We start from the raw sequence: 12,629 nt of genomic DNA, 5'->3' as shown, positions 1-12,629 counted from the left end.
AGTTTTGCTTCTCAACCTTTGGGAAATATGTAGAGAGTATGTATTTGGCCAAATGGGAATTGATCAAACATTTTCGTGTTTATTAGTTTGAACTAGAACTAGAGGAGTGGGAGGAGGAAGTTGGGGGAGCTTGCCTTACAGTGTGCATTGTTTGGAGGCTAAATTGTCAGACTGAATTTTCATTGGTCCCTTCTGGCTTGATAATACATGAATATCACTTAGCATTGCTAAATTTTTGTTCATTATGTGGAGATTTCCTTTGATGCTGTACAGCTGTAATGAGAATTGCAAGGTTCATACTAGAAGCTTTCCAAAACCTAATGGTGTGGCAAACTGGATAGGTTCTGTGCCTTTTAAAATGATGCAATTGTAGAAAGAATATTGAAAGAAGTACGACATGGATTTTAAAGATGCACAAGAGTGTTTTAGTTTTTGTGTGAGATAATAAAAGCTATATCAAAGATAAGTGTGTCCTTGAAAGTAATAAGCTATTTGTTTAGTAATGTTCCTGGCATTGCAGTTTGTTAAGATTATATGACAAAAGAGTCAGAAAACTCCACAGTGATTTTAAGATTTTCTCTTAACTTATCGCTTCACGTGCCTGATAGGAAACTTACAGATAAGCAAATTAACAGTTCAGCAACCCAGGCATTTCCGTTAAACTTGTCAGTTTATGGTTCTTTAATTTCAGAAAGATCAGTAAAAATATTCTGAGGTTAGAAGTGCTACTACTTTGCAGTTAGGGCTTAAACCTTGCAAATTTTTTCTGAGAATAAAAAGAAATTTCTTTTTCATTCTTGACCAGGGAGTGGAAATAGAGTTGACTTTTTGCAAGTTTTGCTGTATTGTTGGAGTTGATCAAAATATGAAACTTTACTAAGAAGTCTTAATTTTTCTAGTAAGTTGTGACTTCTCAGTAGGTACAGTTTTCCTTATCACAGAGAGGTGGTAGAGGGAAGGCATTATTTTTTTTTTTTCTTAATATTCTACCAGGACTTTTTGGTTAGGAATTCTTATCTATTATATTAAAAGATGTGTACATAGTACTGTCTATTCTGAGTGGGGTTTTTTTGATATTGAAACAAAGTTATTTTTGTTTCAGGCTTTCCTCTATCTTTTTCTCATCTCCATAAGAGAACAGAGAATACAAGGCATGTTACTTTATATGGGCACTGTGTTTAGCCTTTAAAAAAAAAAAAAAAATTAGTGAAGAGGAAAAAAATTTCCTTCTTGCTAATTGTGAACTCAAGGTGGTTTGTACTTGCATCTTTATTACTTCATGGCATCTTAATAAAATTGATGTAACTAGTAAATATTAGCCTCCTTTTATAGATGTGATGAATTTAACATTATAAAAATGGTTCTTCAAACAAACAAAAAACAACCCAAACCTAAGTGCATTGCACGATTTCTGAAGATAACTAATGTTAGTTTGAGGGAAAAAAAAATGTATTGGAAGCCTAATCCAAATACAAGTCTATGAAATCCTCCCCTTCTGCAAGCAGAACACTTTTGTTTGCTGGAATATTAAAATCTGATACATGTGTTTTTGTTTGTTTGTTTTGGGGTTTTTTGTGTTTTTAGTAAATGAGATTTGGTAATGCAAATGTTAAATTGTGACTACTTGTTTAAATTTTTTTGCGATGACTTAAATAGCAATCTAGCAATCTCCTTATGAGTACCCCTTTATATATTTTAATAGTAAGATGGACAAGTTAGGCCCACCACTGCGAACTGGAAGAGATGTGCAAAGGTTGTATGACACTGATACAAAAACAGACAGTACCGTCAAAAGACCAAATGATTTGTTGCCTATTAAGAAGTAAGTATTACGAATCAGTGTGGTTTATCTGTTTTTCAGAAGTGTTCCTCAAAAGCATTGGTATAGTAAAAATGTGATCTTGTCACGTATCTGCTGCCCAGTATGTCTTCGATTATAAAACGTTGTGGGAGAAGAGAATGTAATATAAATAATATGAGTAGCTGTTTCATTTTAAATAAACTGCTTCTAATAGTAGGGTAGGAAACGTGGTGGAAACCATTTTCAGAATTGACTTCTTCTGTCACTGATTGGGTTAACAATAAAGAACTCCTAGCTTTTTAAACCTGAGATAAAACTGAAGTTTCATGATACAAAACTGAAGTAAGCATTCAAGAGTACAGAAATGCCTTACAGGCAATTCAGTACATTATATGCCAATGGCTTGGGACAAAGGTCTTGTAAATAGCCACTAGCCATTGTTACATTCAGCTTTGCAACACAGGTGACCACAAATCATGGCAAAAGTTCCTGGACCTGAGTTGGCAAGAACATGTTTGTGATTTGGCACAGTGACAAGTAGAAAAGGGCAAGCTTCTTTACGAATTTTTTTCAGTTTTTGATTGGAGAAGTGGTATGTTAGTTGGACAAGAATACAAGTCAAGCTGCTTCGGAAGAGAGGTCCCCTTCAGTCTTAGTTCTTTTGAAATTGAAAAAGTCTGAATGATGAAGTCAAGACATGCCTTTGAAGATGTTTGAGAATTAAAGGTACAGCCTCATCTGCTATCAGGCTTTATTCATATTTCACATTATACAACTTAGAACGGGGGTTTATGTATCTTTACAGGAAAATAGGACTGGATGAGTAGATGGAAGCAGCAGAGGCTGGGCAGGCTGGAGTAGATCAAGCTGTGGTGATGGAAGTGGAGATAATCAAGGATGTCTGGGCTTATTGGAAGACATCTCTCTCCAGAGATCGTTACAACTTGAGGATGCAATTTCACGATTTCTGTCATCAAATAGACGTGAAACATGATGCTAATCTTGAGTCTAGATCTGGGGTACATAAAGTTGTAGTGGCAGGCTGCTGCTTCTGTTGATTTGTTCATTGAAATGGCAGAAATAATTACAGTTAACTCTAAAACAGTAGCAGTAAGCTTTCATACCAGTCTGATAGTAGATGAGGGGTGTTTTTTCTGGATTTTCAAAAGCTAATTGAAAAATACCCACAGAAATTATGCACAAAACTACTTCAAAATTAAAGTATCCTTTTAAACTTTTAATGGATTATTTAACTGCTCACAGCTCTCCACTTCACTCAGACAGGGTGGACAGTGCACTTTCAATATGACTTTTCAATATTTTGTTTTTTCCAGGTTCAGTTTGTGGCCCATATGCCTCACCATTCAAACCATGTTCTTAAGACACTTTTTTTTTTTTTTTTGGGGGGGGGGGAGGCAGGGGTGCTGGGGGAATTTCTTTAGTATGCCTCTAATGCTAAAGCATCAAGTGACTTTTCAGAGTAGCCAGTGGAATGAGGGTATGTTATTACACATCTCACAAACAGTCAAAGTACAGAAAAGAATAGTGGACAGTTTTTAATGTTAATTTTTTTCAAATATCTGGTACTTTTTTTAAATGATACAGAACATTACATTCGAAATCTGCTAATTCAGTGTATGTGCTCTACAGATTTCACTTTAAGAAATTTAAAGAAGATACAAGTCAGTCTAAAGTTGAGAATCCAGAAAAAAGTGATTCATTAATGCACTTGAACAGTTTGGTTTAAATTGTTTGGAGTTGTCTAAATAGAAGTTAGGGCACGCTTGTTTGCATCACTGTTCAACAGTGTCTGATGCATGAGAACCACCGTTTCTATATCTACAGTTGTCTTAGCCTTTATGCGCTCTTCTAGCTTTCATAACAAGAAGCAGTCCAGTTACTTCTTCTAGGAGAACGGAAGGAGAGAGCTGGTGTCCTGACACATGTTCCAGAACCTTTAAGCCCTGGAGATATATCCAATCTACCTTTTGTAGGCAGGTGCCATTCCTGTTAAGCCTGAGTGCTGGAATTGTGCGTAATTTCACCTGATCTGATCTTAAATTTGGTTCCTGATTGCACTGTTTTGTGCTTAATCTTTAGATGACTTTTCCATTGAAGTGTTTTAAGTAACTGTTTCTAAATGGATGGCATAGAAAAGCCCTCTTTAGCCTTTGCTGGTAAAATGGAGAAAGATGTGCTTTATTTAACAGGTTGTGTAAAACTCAAAAGTTACTACATTATTCCTCTGTTTCAGTGTTGCATTTGAAGTTATTGAAGCTGAATGCATTTCCTTACATAGTTTTGAAAACCAAGACAACATTGTTCGTAATTGTGAAAAGAGCAGTTTGTTCATCTAGGTTTTTGTGTTCTTGTTTGGGCTCTTGGTGAATAAAACTTTTTAAACAGAATATTGATTTACCTTTTTTTATGTCTATGAGTCAATCTCACACTTAAGTTTCGTGTATACGTTAGTGTTTAAGAATGGGAACAGTAAAAAGATAGTGACGTGTCACACACATGATACTGAAGTCACTGAATTCTAGCAAAAGAAGAAATCTTGGTGTATGGTAGTTCTCTTGCACAGTGCAGAAAAGCTTTGTCTTTGGTCGCTGATAATAAAAGGATGTCCCTTCCCACTTCTCTTCCTGGTGCGGCTCAGGTTTTCACGGGATTCTGATGTTTCTGTACTCATCAGAGCAACCAGTGAGACTTCATGGGTGTTTAGGATGTGCTGTGGATTGCATACAACTTCTCATAAAGCCCATGATTCTTGACAGAATAGCTTTCACAACTCTGTGATCGTTGAATCCTTTATACTATTGAAACCATCTGTAAGAACATTGTGGCAGGCCCTTAATATTTATGCTTAGGAGAAAAAGGGGCTACCAAGCATCATCTGAGATGTATCCATGCTAAATAAAGTGTGTAGCTAAGAAGAAAATCATGTGACTCACTTCATAGTGGTCGCAGAATGTTGTGAACGTGGTATCCTTTCTAAATTATTTTTGCACTATCGAGGTCTGCAGGCAGCTGCTTTTTTTATTACTCTGTAAGCCCTGCCAGTGCTATAAAGTGACTTGTAGTCTATGAAGGAAGACATGCAAACATACTGAACAATAGTGTGGGGTCTACCTGTATCCTGGTGTGATAACAAATGAAATGCATGAACGGGAAGGGAAATGCTAAGCCTTTTAGCTTGTGTCGTTGTAAGATTTAAGTACTCATATTCAGTCCAAATTATATTAGTTCATGCCAAAACTCTTCTCTCTGTTATTGACAGGAAATAAGGCATAACGTTTGTATTGTGAATTGATGTGTAGATTATTGGAACTCATTTCTTTTAAATAATGTGTAAGTATATATTCTCCTCTCTGTATATTTAATTCACCAAATACCTATTCTGTTTTAGAGGCACAACGAAAACACGGACATCAACCCCGCCTAGTGTGGCAAGAGCCATGAGCACTGGTGCTTTAACAAACAAAAGAAAAACTAGTAATTCAGAAAGTTACTCAAGGTAACTTTTAATTTTTTTTTTTTATGAGCAATAAAAGCTTCATTTGAGGAGAGTAGTCTTACAGGAAAAGTTGGAGGAAAATATTGTTCTCTGCAGTTAATGGGTAACTTACAGTTCGTATTATTTGGCATATTTAAGATACTCAATGTATTTTGCATGTTTACTGTCCTAACATAAGATCACTGTCATCAGCCATCCCAGATATAATATGCACAGACAGCATTAGAAATGCCAAATGTTTCTTAGAAGTTCTTGGAAAAAATGGATGAATAGGTCTTTCAAATAGGAAGTGATTGGGATTTTTTTGGAGGGGGATTGGTTTATATTGGTTTGTTTTGTTGTTTAGGACAGTGATGAGAGAGAATGCTGAGTAGGTATAGTTCTGCAGTTATGGATCTTAAAGGAGTTACCCACGGGCCTAGCATTTTGGCTTTGCAAACATTGCTAGTCAAGTAAAAATTTGCATGCTCGGCACTGAAAATTGTCTGATGTCTGCCCTTTTAAAGGGTAGGGAAAAAAAAAATGAAATGCTGTGTAAGTAGCTTTATTATGCTGAGAAGCTAAGTTGTAAGTTTTGAAACTCTAATTAACCTAACTAGTGCCTCAAATATTTGATCCTGCTCCTGAAATTTTAGTGTTCTATTTGTTTTCTTACAGGGAAGGGGCGTATCTGGAGATAGGTAGGAGAATCAGGGAAGTCAGAATGTATACTACTGTAAATAAATAGGAAGTACAAGCATGAAACTGTAGAAAACAGTAATTATAATTAACTGCAAAGACTAATATAATTTTGCATAAAGTTATACTGAACTGAGTTACAGTTAATACTCTTTATCTGGTGATTTTCAGGTCTGATGGTAAAATTGGGTATGATAGTGGAGACTACCCATCCTCAGTCAATGGAGGAAGTTCAAAGAGCAGCGAAGGAAATTCACCTGTACACTTATCAAAATTCTGTCATGAATGTGGAACAAGGTATCCGGTGGAATGGGCAAAGTTTTGCTGTGAGTGTGGAATTCGAAGAATGGTTATGTGAACACATTCTGAAAAGCAAAAAGAAAGTGAGAACCCAAGAGTCTACTACATACCGCTGCATGGAAAGCTAGCGCACTCCTTCCAGTTACAGTTTGTGCTGCAAACATATTGAAACATCATACTGTAATTTTCTGAGTGCAATCTTCTGGTTACATGGTAATTTATATATAAATATATGTACTGTATATAAAAACAAGAGGTACCTAAAACTGTGCCATTCAAGGAAATACTCTTTAATCTCTGTTGGAAATATTTTAAATTAAGGTAGAAATATACTAGTTAACTTAGGTAGCAGAAATGGTTCAATTGTTTTTCTTATGTAATCCTACTAGATAAAACTATTTATAGCACCTATGTGGTGTCTCACCCATAGGAAACTAGCTATGAAGAAGTTGGTCATCGGAAGTGTTCCGGAGGAGGAATTTCCTTCATATGTAATGTTAACTTATGAAATAAGTGGCTAAATCCTAAGTAAAAACAACACGAGCAACACATTATAAATTCCTAATTAAAAGTGCCAAAAAGATTACATCTATCTAACTACTTTAACAGTAGCATCCTAATTGGACTTTCTAAATTTTCTCTGGGTTTTCTTAATGAATCAAATAAAGAGAGATTTTTTTTTAATGTAGCTTTCCACATTCTGTTTTTGAATAGGAACCAGTTAATATTTTTATGTATTTATAAGGACAAATATGGCGTTCTCATTTTAATAAGCCCCTTTTGTTCAGAAACACTTGTCTTCCTCCTCCTGCTTTGGATTGGTATATCCAGAATCTTGCTTTGTATCTTGAAAGGTTTTAAAGGTCCTGCTCTCTTTCTCTTCCCTCATTTCCTGAAGGAAAGAAAAAAATCTATACTTATCCTGTCTGTAATGTTCAACTCTTGTTTTTAAAACAGCCTTCCTGATTTATCCAGTACAAAGATTTCCATAAAAACATATGTTATTAGTACAGTAGAATTTGATATGAGTAGTCACTGTTTTTTATTTCTCCGCAAATAGCGCAGCTTATAATATGAGTTCATAATGGAGTCACTGTGCTCCATGGGTTTATATGTCAATACCTAACATGTTTTCTTGCAATCCTGTATAGTCTTGGGCTCCCGACTAGCAGCCGCTTGAATTCGGTAACAAACCTATCATTAGTTCATTGGGAAGAAGGATCAGGGCCTGTAAATTCTTGTTATTGTATTGATATGTTATGTCATTTATAAAACATTCATAAACTGAATCACTTAACTTGTATCTGAAGGTAGTAATTTATTTTTTGTGAATTTTTATTTCGAAGTAATAACACCATCTTAGTTGTGCGGAAGAATAATCTGAAAGAAGTTAATTGTGCCTTTTCCACAATAAATATACTTTTTGTCAGAAATGGTTACTTTCAGCTCACAAACACCACTAATATCAATTTATATAATTTTTTTATGAAACTGATACTTTGTAGCTTTTGCAATATGTACTGCAGTGTTGCATCATAGTAATGCGATTGTAGATAATCACAAATTCGGAAAATACAAGCAATGGGACAGAAAGCATGACTGAAGAAAAGCATCTCCAAAGCAGATGCCAGTCTTAGAGAATATGTTTCAACAGACTTGATGCTGTCACACTACAGGCCATAAACTATTGATGTTTTGGAATTAATTCAATGATTTGGAATTGTCTTGCACTTTTTATTGGAAGTTATTTCTGGAAAGTAATTGTCCTTCCATTCATTGTAGTCTTATTTTATCATAATTGTATAAACTGGCTACTGAGTGTGGCAAGATGGATAACTTGATGATAGATAGACCTGACAAATCATAGCCAACTTAGGTTCTAGGACCCATATTTTGGCATGTTCATATCTATACTTCCAAAATTGAAATTCTGCATCCTTTGCATAGATAAACCTGCTCTAGAAAATATGCTCTGGACCTGGGTCATGGAGGTCTGCAGAATGAAAATCATTGGAAGTTATGGGTGCCCATCACAAAAGGTACAAGTCCAGAAAAGGTTTGATCAATTAGTGAATCTATCAAGGAATCAATTCCTTTATCTGACCTAATGACCTTCCAGTTCTTGTTTCTGCTGGAAAAGTAGTGTTTACCATTTATAAAGAATGTGTGCTTCAAAGGGAGAGCTTAATAAGGAAATAAATATATTCCAGGTCTACAAGGTGTGTGTTTTTTTTTTTTTTTTTTGAATGAGGTGAATGGATTTGTTGGAAATACAGAAAGGGAAAAATATTCATAGTTTCTCCTTTGAATTGCAGATGACAGGTTTCCTAGTTTTATGGTTGTTACACATGAATTGATTGAACTTCTGCTTTTTGAGTTGTTTGCATGACTCTATGCTTCCCAGGCAGCATTTAGTAAATCACTTGAGTGACATATGGTTTACTTTGTTTACCTTTCTTCTATGATTTGTAGCAAAAATTAAACAATGGATGAACCTGAAATGAAAGAAGAGTTTTAAAAATATTTCTCGAACTTTTAAATTTAGCTTTACAAGGTCATCTATTGAAACAAAAATGACTGACAGAGTAATATTTAATATTGTGCATGTGTTTGAATCTACAATAAAGATAAGCAGACAATTAAATATAATTGACAATGCAGTTTATTACTGTATAGTGAGACTATCAGAGGCATAGTATATTTCCACTTTATCAACTGTTTTGTCACTAAAGTGACAAAAGGTTTCTAAACTACTTCATGTTATTGACATAGACTGTATTATACACGTTATCAGCTCGTACTGCTGTATTTCCATTGAAATGTTTATTAGCAAACAGTAGGGGGGGTTGTTTTTTTTTTTTTTCCAGAATGCTCTTGCAGAACTGCATATGAATAACAAACTTGTTTTAATATTTAAGGAAAAAATACGTCGGTAAGGAGGTTGAGTAGGGATTCTGAATTTTGAGTCTTTAGCTACATTGTACATGTCAGAAAATTCCAGAATGTAATTTATTAACAAGACCTTGGTACATCTATGCCCTCCTGTCCTACCCCTTCCTCCTGCCTTTATGCTTTGGTTTTCATGGGAGGAAAAAACCTGGATATATGTGCTGAAAAATGTTAGTGTTCCAAAATGTCCCAAGGAACCAAATTTTGATAACTGTGAAGATAAAAACCCCTGGATGGTACATATGCACCAGGATTCATCCAGGAGTTTTATCTTCACAGAGTCAATAACAGACAGGACCAGATGCTGCCGGAGGATTATGTAGCCCCAAACAGCTGACTAATATAGTCAATAAATACTTAAAATGTAATTTGTTGATGTGATTATTCAAATGTTATCTGTTTCAACGTCTGACCCTATGACAGACTTTCTTTTACTGTCTGCCATTATATTTTCCTAATGGACTTGCTATGGCTCTTTCATTCGGGGGGGGGGGGGGGGGGGGGGAAGGAGGGGGTGAGGGGCAATGGTGGAATCCTGTAAGAACAAGGAAGAGAAGGCTATTGCTGGGGTCCTGCATGAGGGTTTTTGTGTTCCTGGTTTGCTCTTGGGAATATCTTGCATATAAGGAGCATCTCTATGCACTAGAGAAGTGCAGCAGCAGCACTGGAACTGTACTGATGAAGTGCAATGTGATATTGAAATATACCAGCTTCAATCTTAAGAGCAACATAGCATAAAGCTGAATCTTTACATGACTTTTCTCTTGCACAGAATACTACTTACGCATGATACTCATTCCAGTTTCTGAAACTACCTGATGTATCTACAACACACAGCAAGAGTAGTTTTACCCTTAGTCTTACACACCACCAGGAAAGTGAGGATGGGGAGGTGCTTTACCACTGTTTCAGCTTGTAACTATCAAGGAAGTGTCTAGGAAGAACTTCTCAAATTTGCTAAAGGGACTTGGAGAGCCATTAAACTTCCCCAGGTGGATTGGAAAAGCTCAACCTGGCTGAGCTCTTGCCCATGAAAGAGATGTGCTGGTGGTGGGAGCTCTCCATGGTGCTTCGATAGAGAGCTTGCCCTTGCAGCACGGTGGCAACAGCTGCATGAGGTCTTCTGCACAAGTCGCACATATCAAGGAGCAGAGTAGCAACTTCAAAGCGTGTCTTAAAACCTGAGCCAGTATTTGAACATCGTGGAAGTCCGCAGTCACTTGAGTGAAACTTGTTCCTAATTCACCCCATTGCAACCAGGAGCAAGTGCCTGAAAGGCAATGTATGAAGAGAACTATTTCATGATGCGCGTGTATCAAATCACTGGAAGGAGGTATGACTGCAGTAGTTTAAATGCTAATGAGCAAGGCATGTAGCAGCACACATTGATGTAGGCTATGTAATTAGTCTGTTAACTGTAAAATGAAATGGCATTGTCCACATACTATAAAGCTCTCAAGAAGTGTTAGTTATCCGTCACGTTGATTCTGTATCTATACGATAAGAACAAATTGTTAAAAGTTTTATTAAAACTTGGCTGACAAAATTGTGTTTTTAAGAGCACTTTTTGCAACTATTTAACCTTTTCAGTTTTTCTAAACTAGAATAATTATGTGAGTTGTGTGAGAGGGTGGAATTTTCATTTGGTGACATTGTTTTAATCTTGAAACTAAAATAGTTTTCTTTCTTTTTTTTTTTTTTTTTTTTTTACCTTTAAAGAAATATAGCTTATTCCAATTTGTGATAGTTTTGTTTGGTTTTTTTTGAACCTGCTGAGTAAGGTGTGAGTATGAAGTCACCTATATCTGTTGTTGCAAGTATTGTTAGGTAGAAATTTCTTAGCTATGCTCAGCAGTTCTTTCTATTACATGAAATTTAAGGGATTACTCTTTCTTATTAATGTCTTTTTACATATGTTTTTTTCAAAATAATGCTTTTCTGGAGGATTCCACTTAGCTCCATTTCATGTTGCCAGAAAACAGCCTATTTAGATTTTAATTTAAATACTAATGTTTCTTCTTTATAAAAGTAATTAATGAACATCAGTTTGCTCCAGTGCAGACAGTAATTTTTGAGTCTACAAAACAAATATTCAGTTTGATACAACTGCATTATTAAGTTTAAAAAAAATGCTTGGTTTATCGTTATTTTATATTTGTATTTGTATTTCTGGCAAAAGTGTGGAGGAATTTGGGCTTGATTCTGTAAAGTGCTAAATATTCCACAACTCCTATTACTGCTCCTTAAATTACTGCTCAACTCTCTCACTGCTCATCCTCCATTTGATACTTAGTATGCATTTTCATAAGCAAAAACCATGATTTATTTATTGATGTTCCATGTTTTTATATGAATTGTTCATTTATGTATTTGAGGTGATTAAATCTGTCAGCACTATTTGTTGTTTGCTTTGCACTTCAGCCCGCTGAATATTTGTGTTTGTGACCATCCAGTATTTTTTTGGCAGAATGGCTGGGTTTGCTTGCATCTTATTGGATACTTATAGGTTTGTTTTAAAGTATCAGTTGTGTTTTAATTCATAAATGTAAATCATTACCTAATGCTAATTTGCCACTTATTAACAATAAAGAGAATATTACTATACAGCATTTTGCAGTGCACGCATCTTTGTAGCCAAACATGAATTTGTCTTAAGTTAAATACCCTAGGGACATGTAATACCATTCAACCTTAAAAATAACATGAAGTCCTTAATCTGAAGGAAACCAGACCTAACACAAGGACTATCCAGTGTTTTCCCCTAGTGGCTGGGAGACAACTGTTTAGTTACATTTTCAAAGGATAATTTTTGTTTGTTTGTTTGTTTCATAAATTTGAAAATGAGAATTAGATTTCTCAGTCACTTAGAAAAATGCTCTGTAACAAATTTTAAATTAGTATGATCTGCTCATATAAAGTTAACCTCTGTATTCTTCTTCCTGACTGTATGCGGAGTTTAGGTTATATCAAGCTTATCATTGTGATACCTGCAGTTAAATCATTTTTTAATAAGGCTGCTAAGATAGAATAGGTAACCTGAACTCGATTTGGATTTGTTCTGCTTCATGAGGTTAGAGCACTGTTTTGTTGGTGAAATGATTAACCACTAATGTGTTTGTGTCAGGAGAAAAGCAGAAGTTACATCTTTTTTCCTGTAAAATTCACTTACATGAGAGAAATCGTAATAAGGGGTTGGGTTGCTTTTTTTTTTTTGTTCTCCCTCCCCTTTTCCCTCCCCTTCTCCCCTGAGTTGAGATCAGTTCCTCTTTTCTTTCCTCTTTTTAGGAGAAAGTTCCTCATCACGGCTCTTTTGTTTACGCCACCACACCCTTTTCAGAGAAAAGAATATATGCATTTTCCCTTCATTCTGGATGAAATTCATCT

At 35.5% G+C, this 12,629-nt stretch overlaps 1 protein-coding gene across 2 annotated transcripts in view; it reads left to right on the top strand.

Moving 5' to 3' along the window:
• The window catches only part of ZC2HC1A (zinc finger C2HC-type containing 1A), a 37,037-nt gene extending 27,426 nt beyond the window's left edge, over window positions 1-9,611 (top strand). Inside the window, exons 8-10 of one of the 2 annotated variants that reach the window (XM_068932466.1) lie at window positions 1,703-1,822; window positions 5,211-5,318; window positions 6,168-9,611. In XM_068932466.1, coding sequence (XP_068788567.1) covers window positions 1,703-1,822; window positions 5,211-5,318; window positions 6,168-6,354 — 415 coding nt within the window. In that variant the 3' untranslated portion in view covers window positions 6,355-9,611. The remainder of the gene's footprint in view (window positions 1-1,702; window positions 1,823-5,210; window positions 5,319-6,167) is intronic. The other variant, XM_068932467.1, reaches the window with a different exon arrangement.
• Window positions 9,612-12,629: the final 3,018 nt, after the last annotated feature.

Source organism: Struthio camelus, chromosome 2 (assembly GCF_040807025.1).
Source record: "Struthio camelus isolate bStrCam1 chromosome 2, bStrCam1.hap1, whole genome shotgun sequence".
NCBI lineage: Eukaryota > Metazoa > Chordata > Aves > Struthioniformes > Struthionidae > Struthio > Struthio camelus.
The sequence above is the reverse complement of the archived record's forward strand: the minus strand, read 5'-3'. Positions and strand labels throughout refer to the sequence as shown.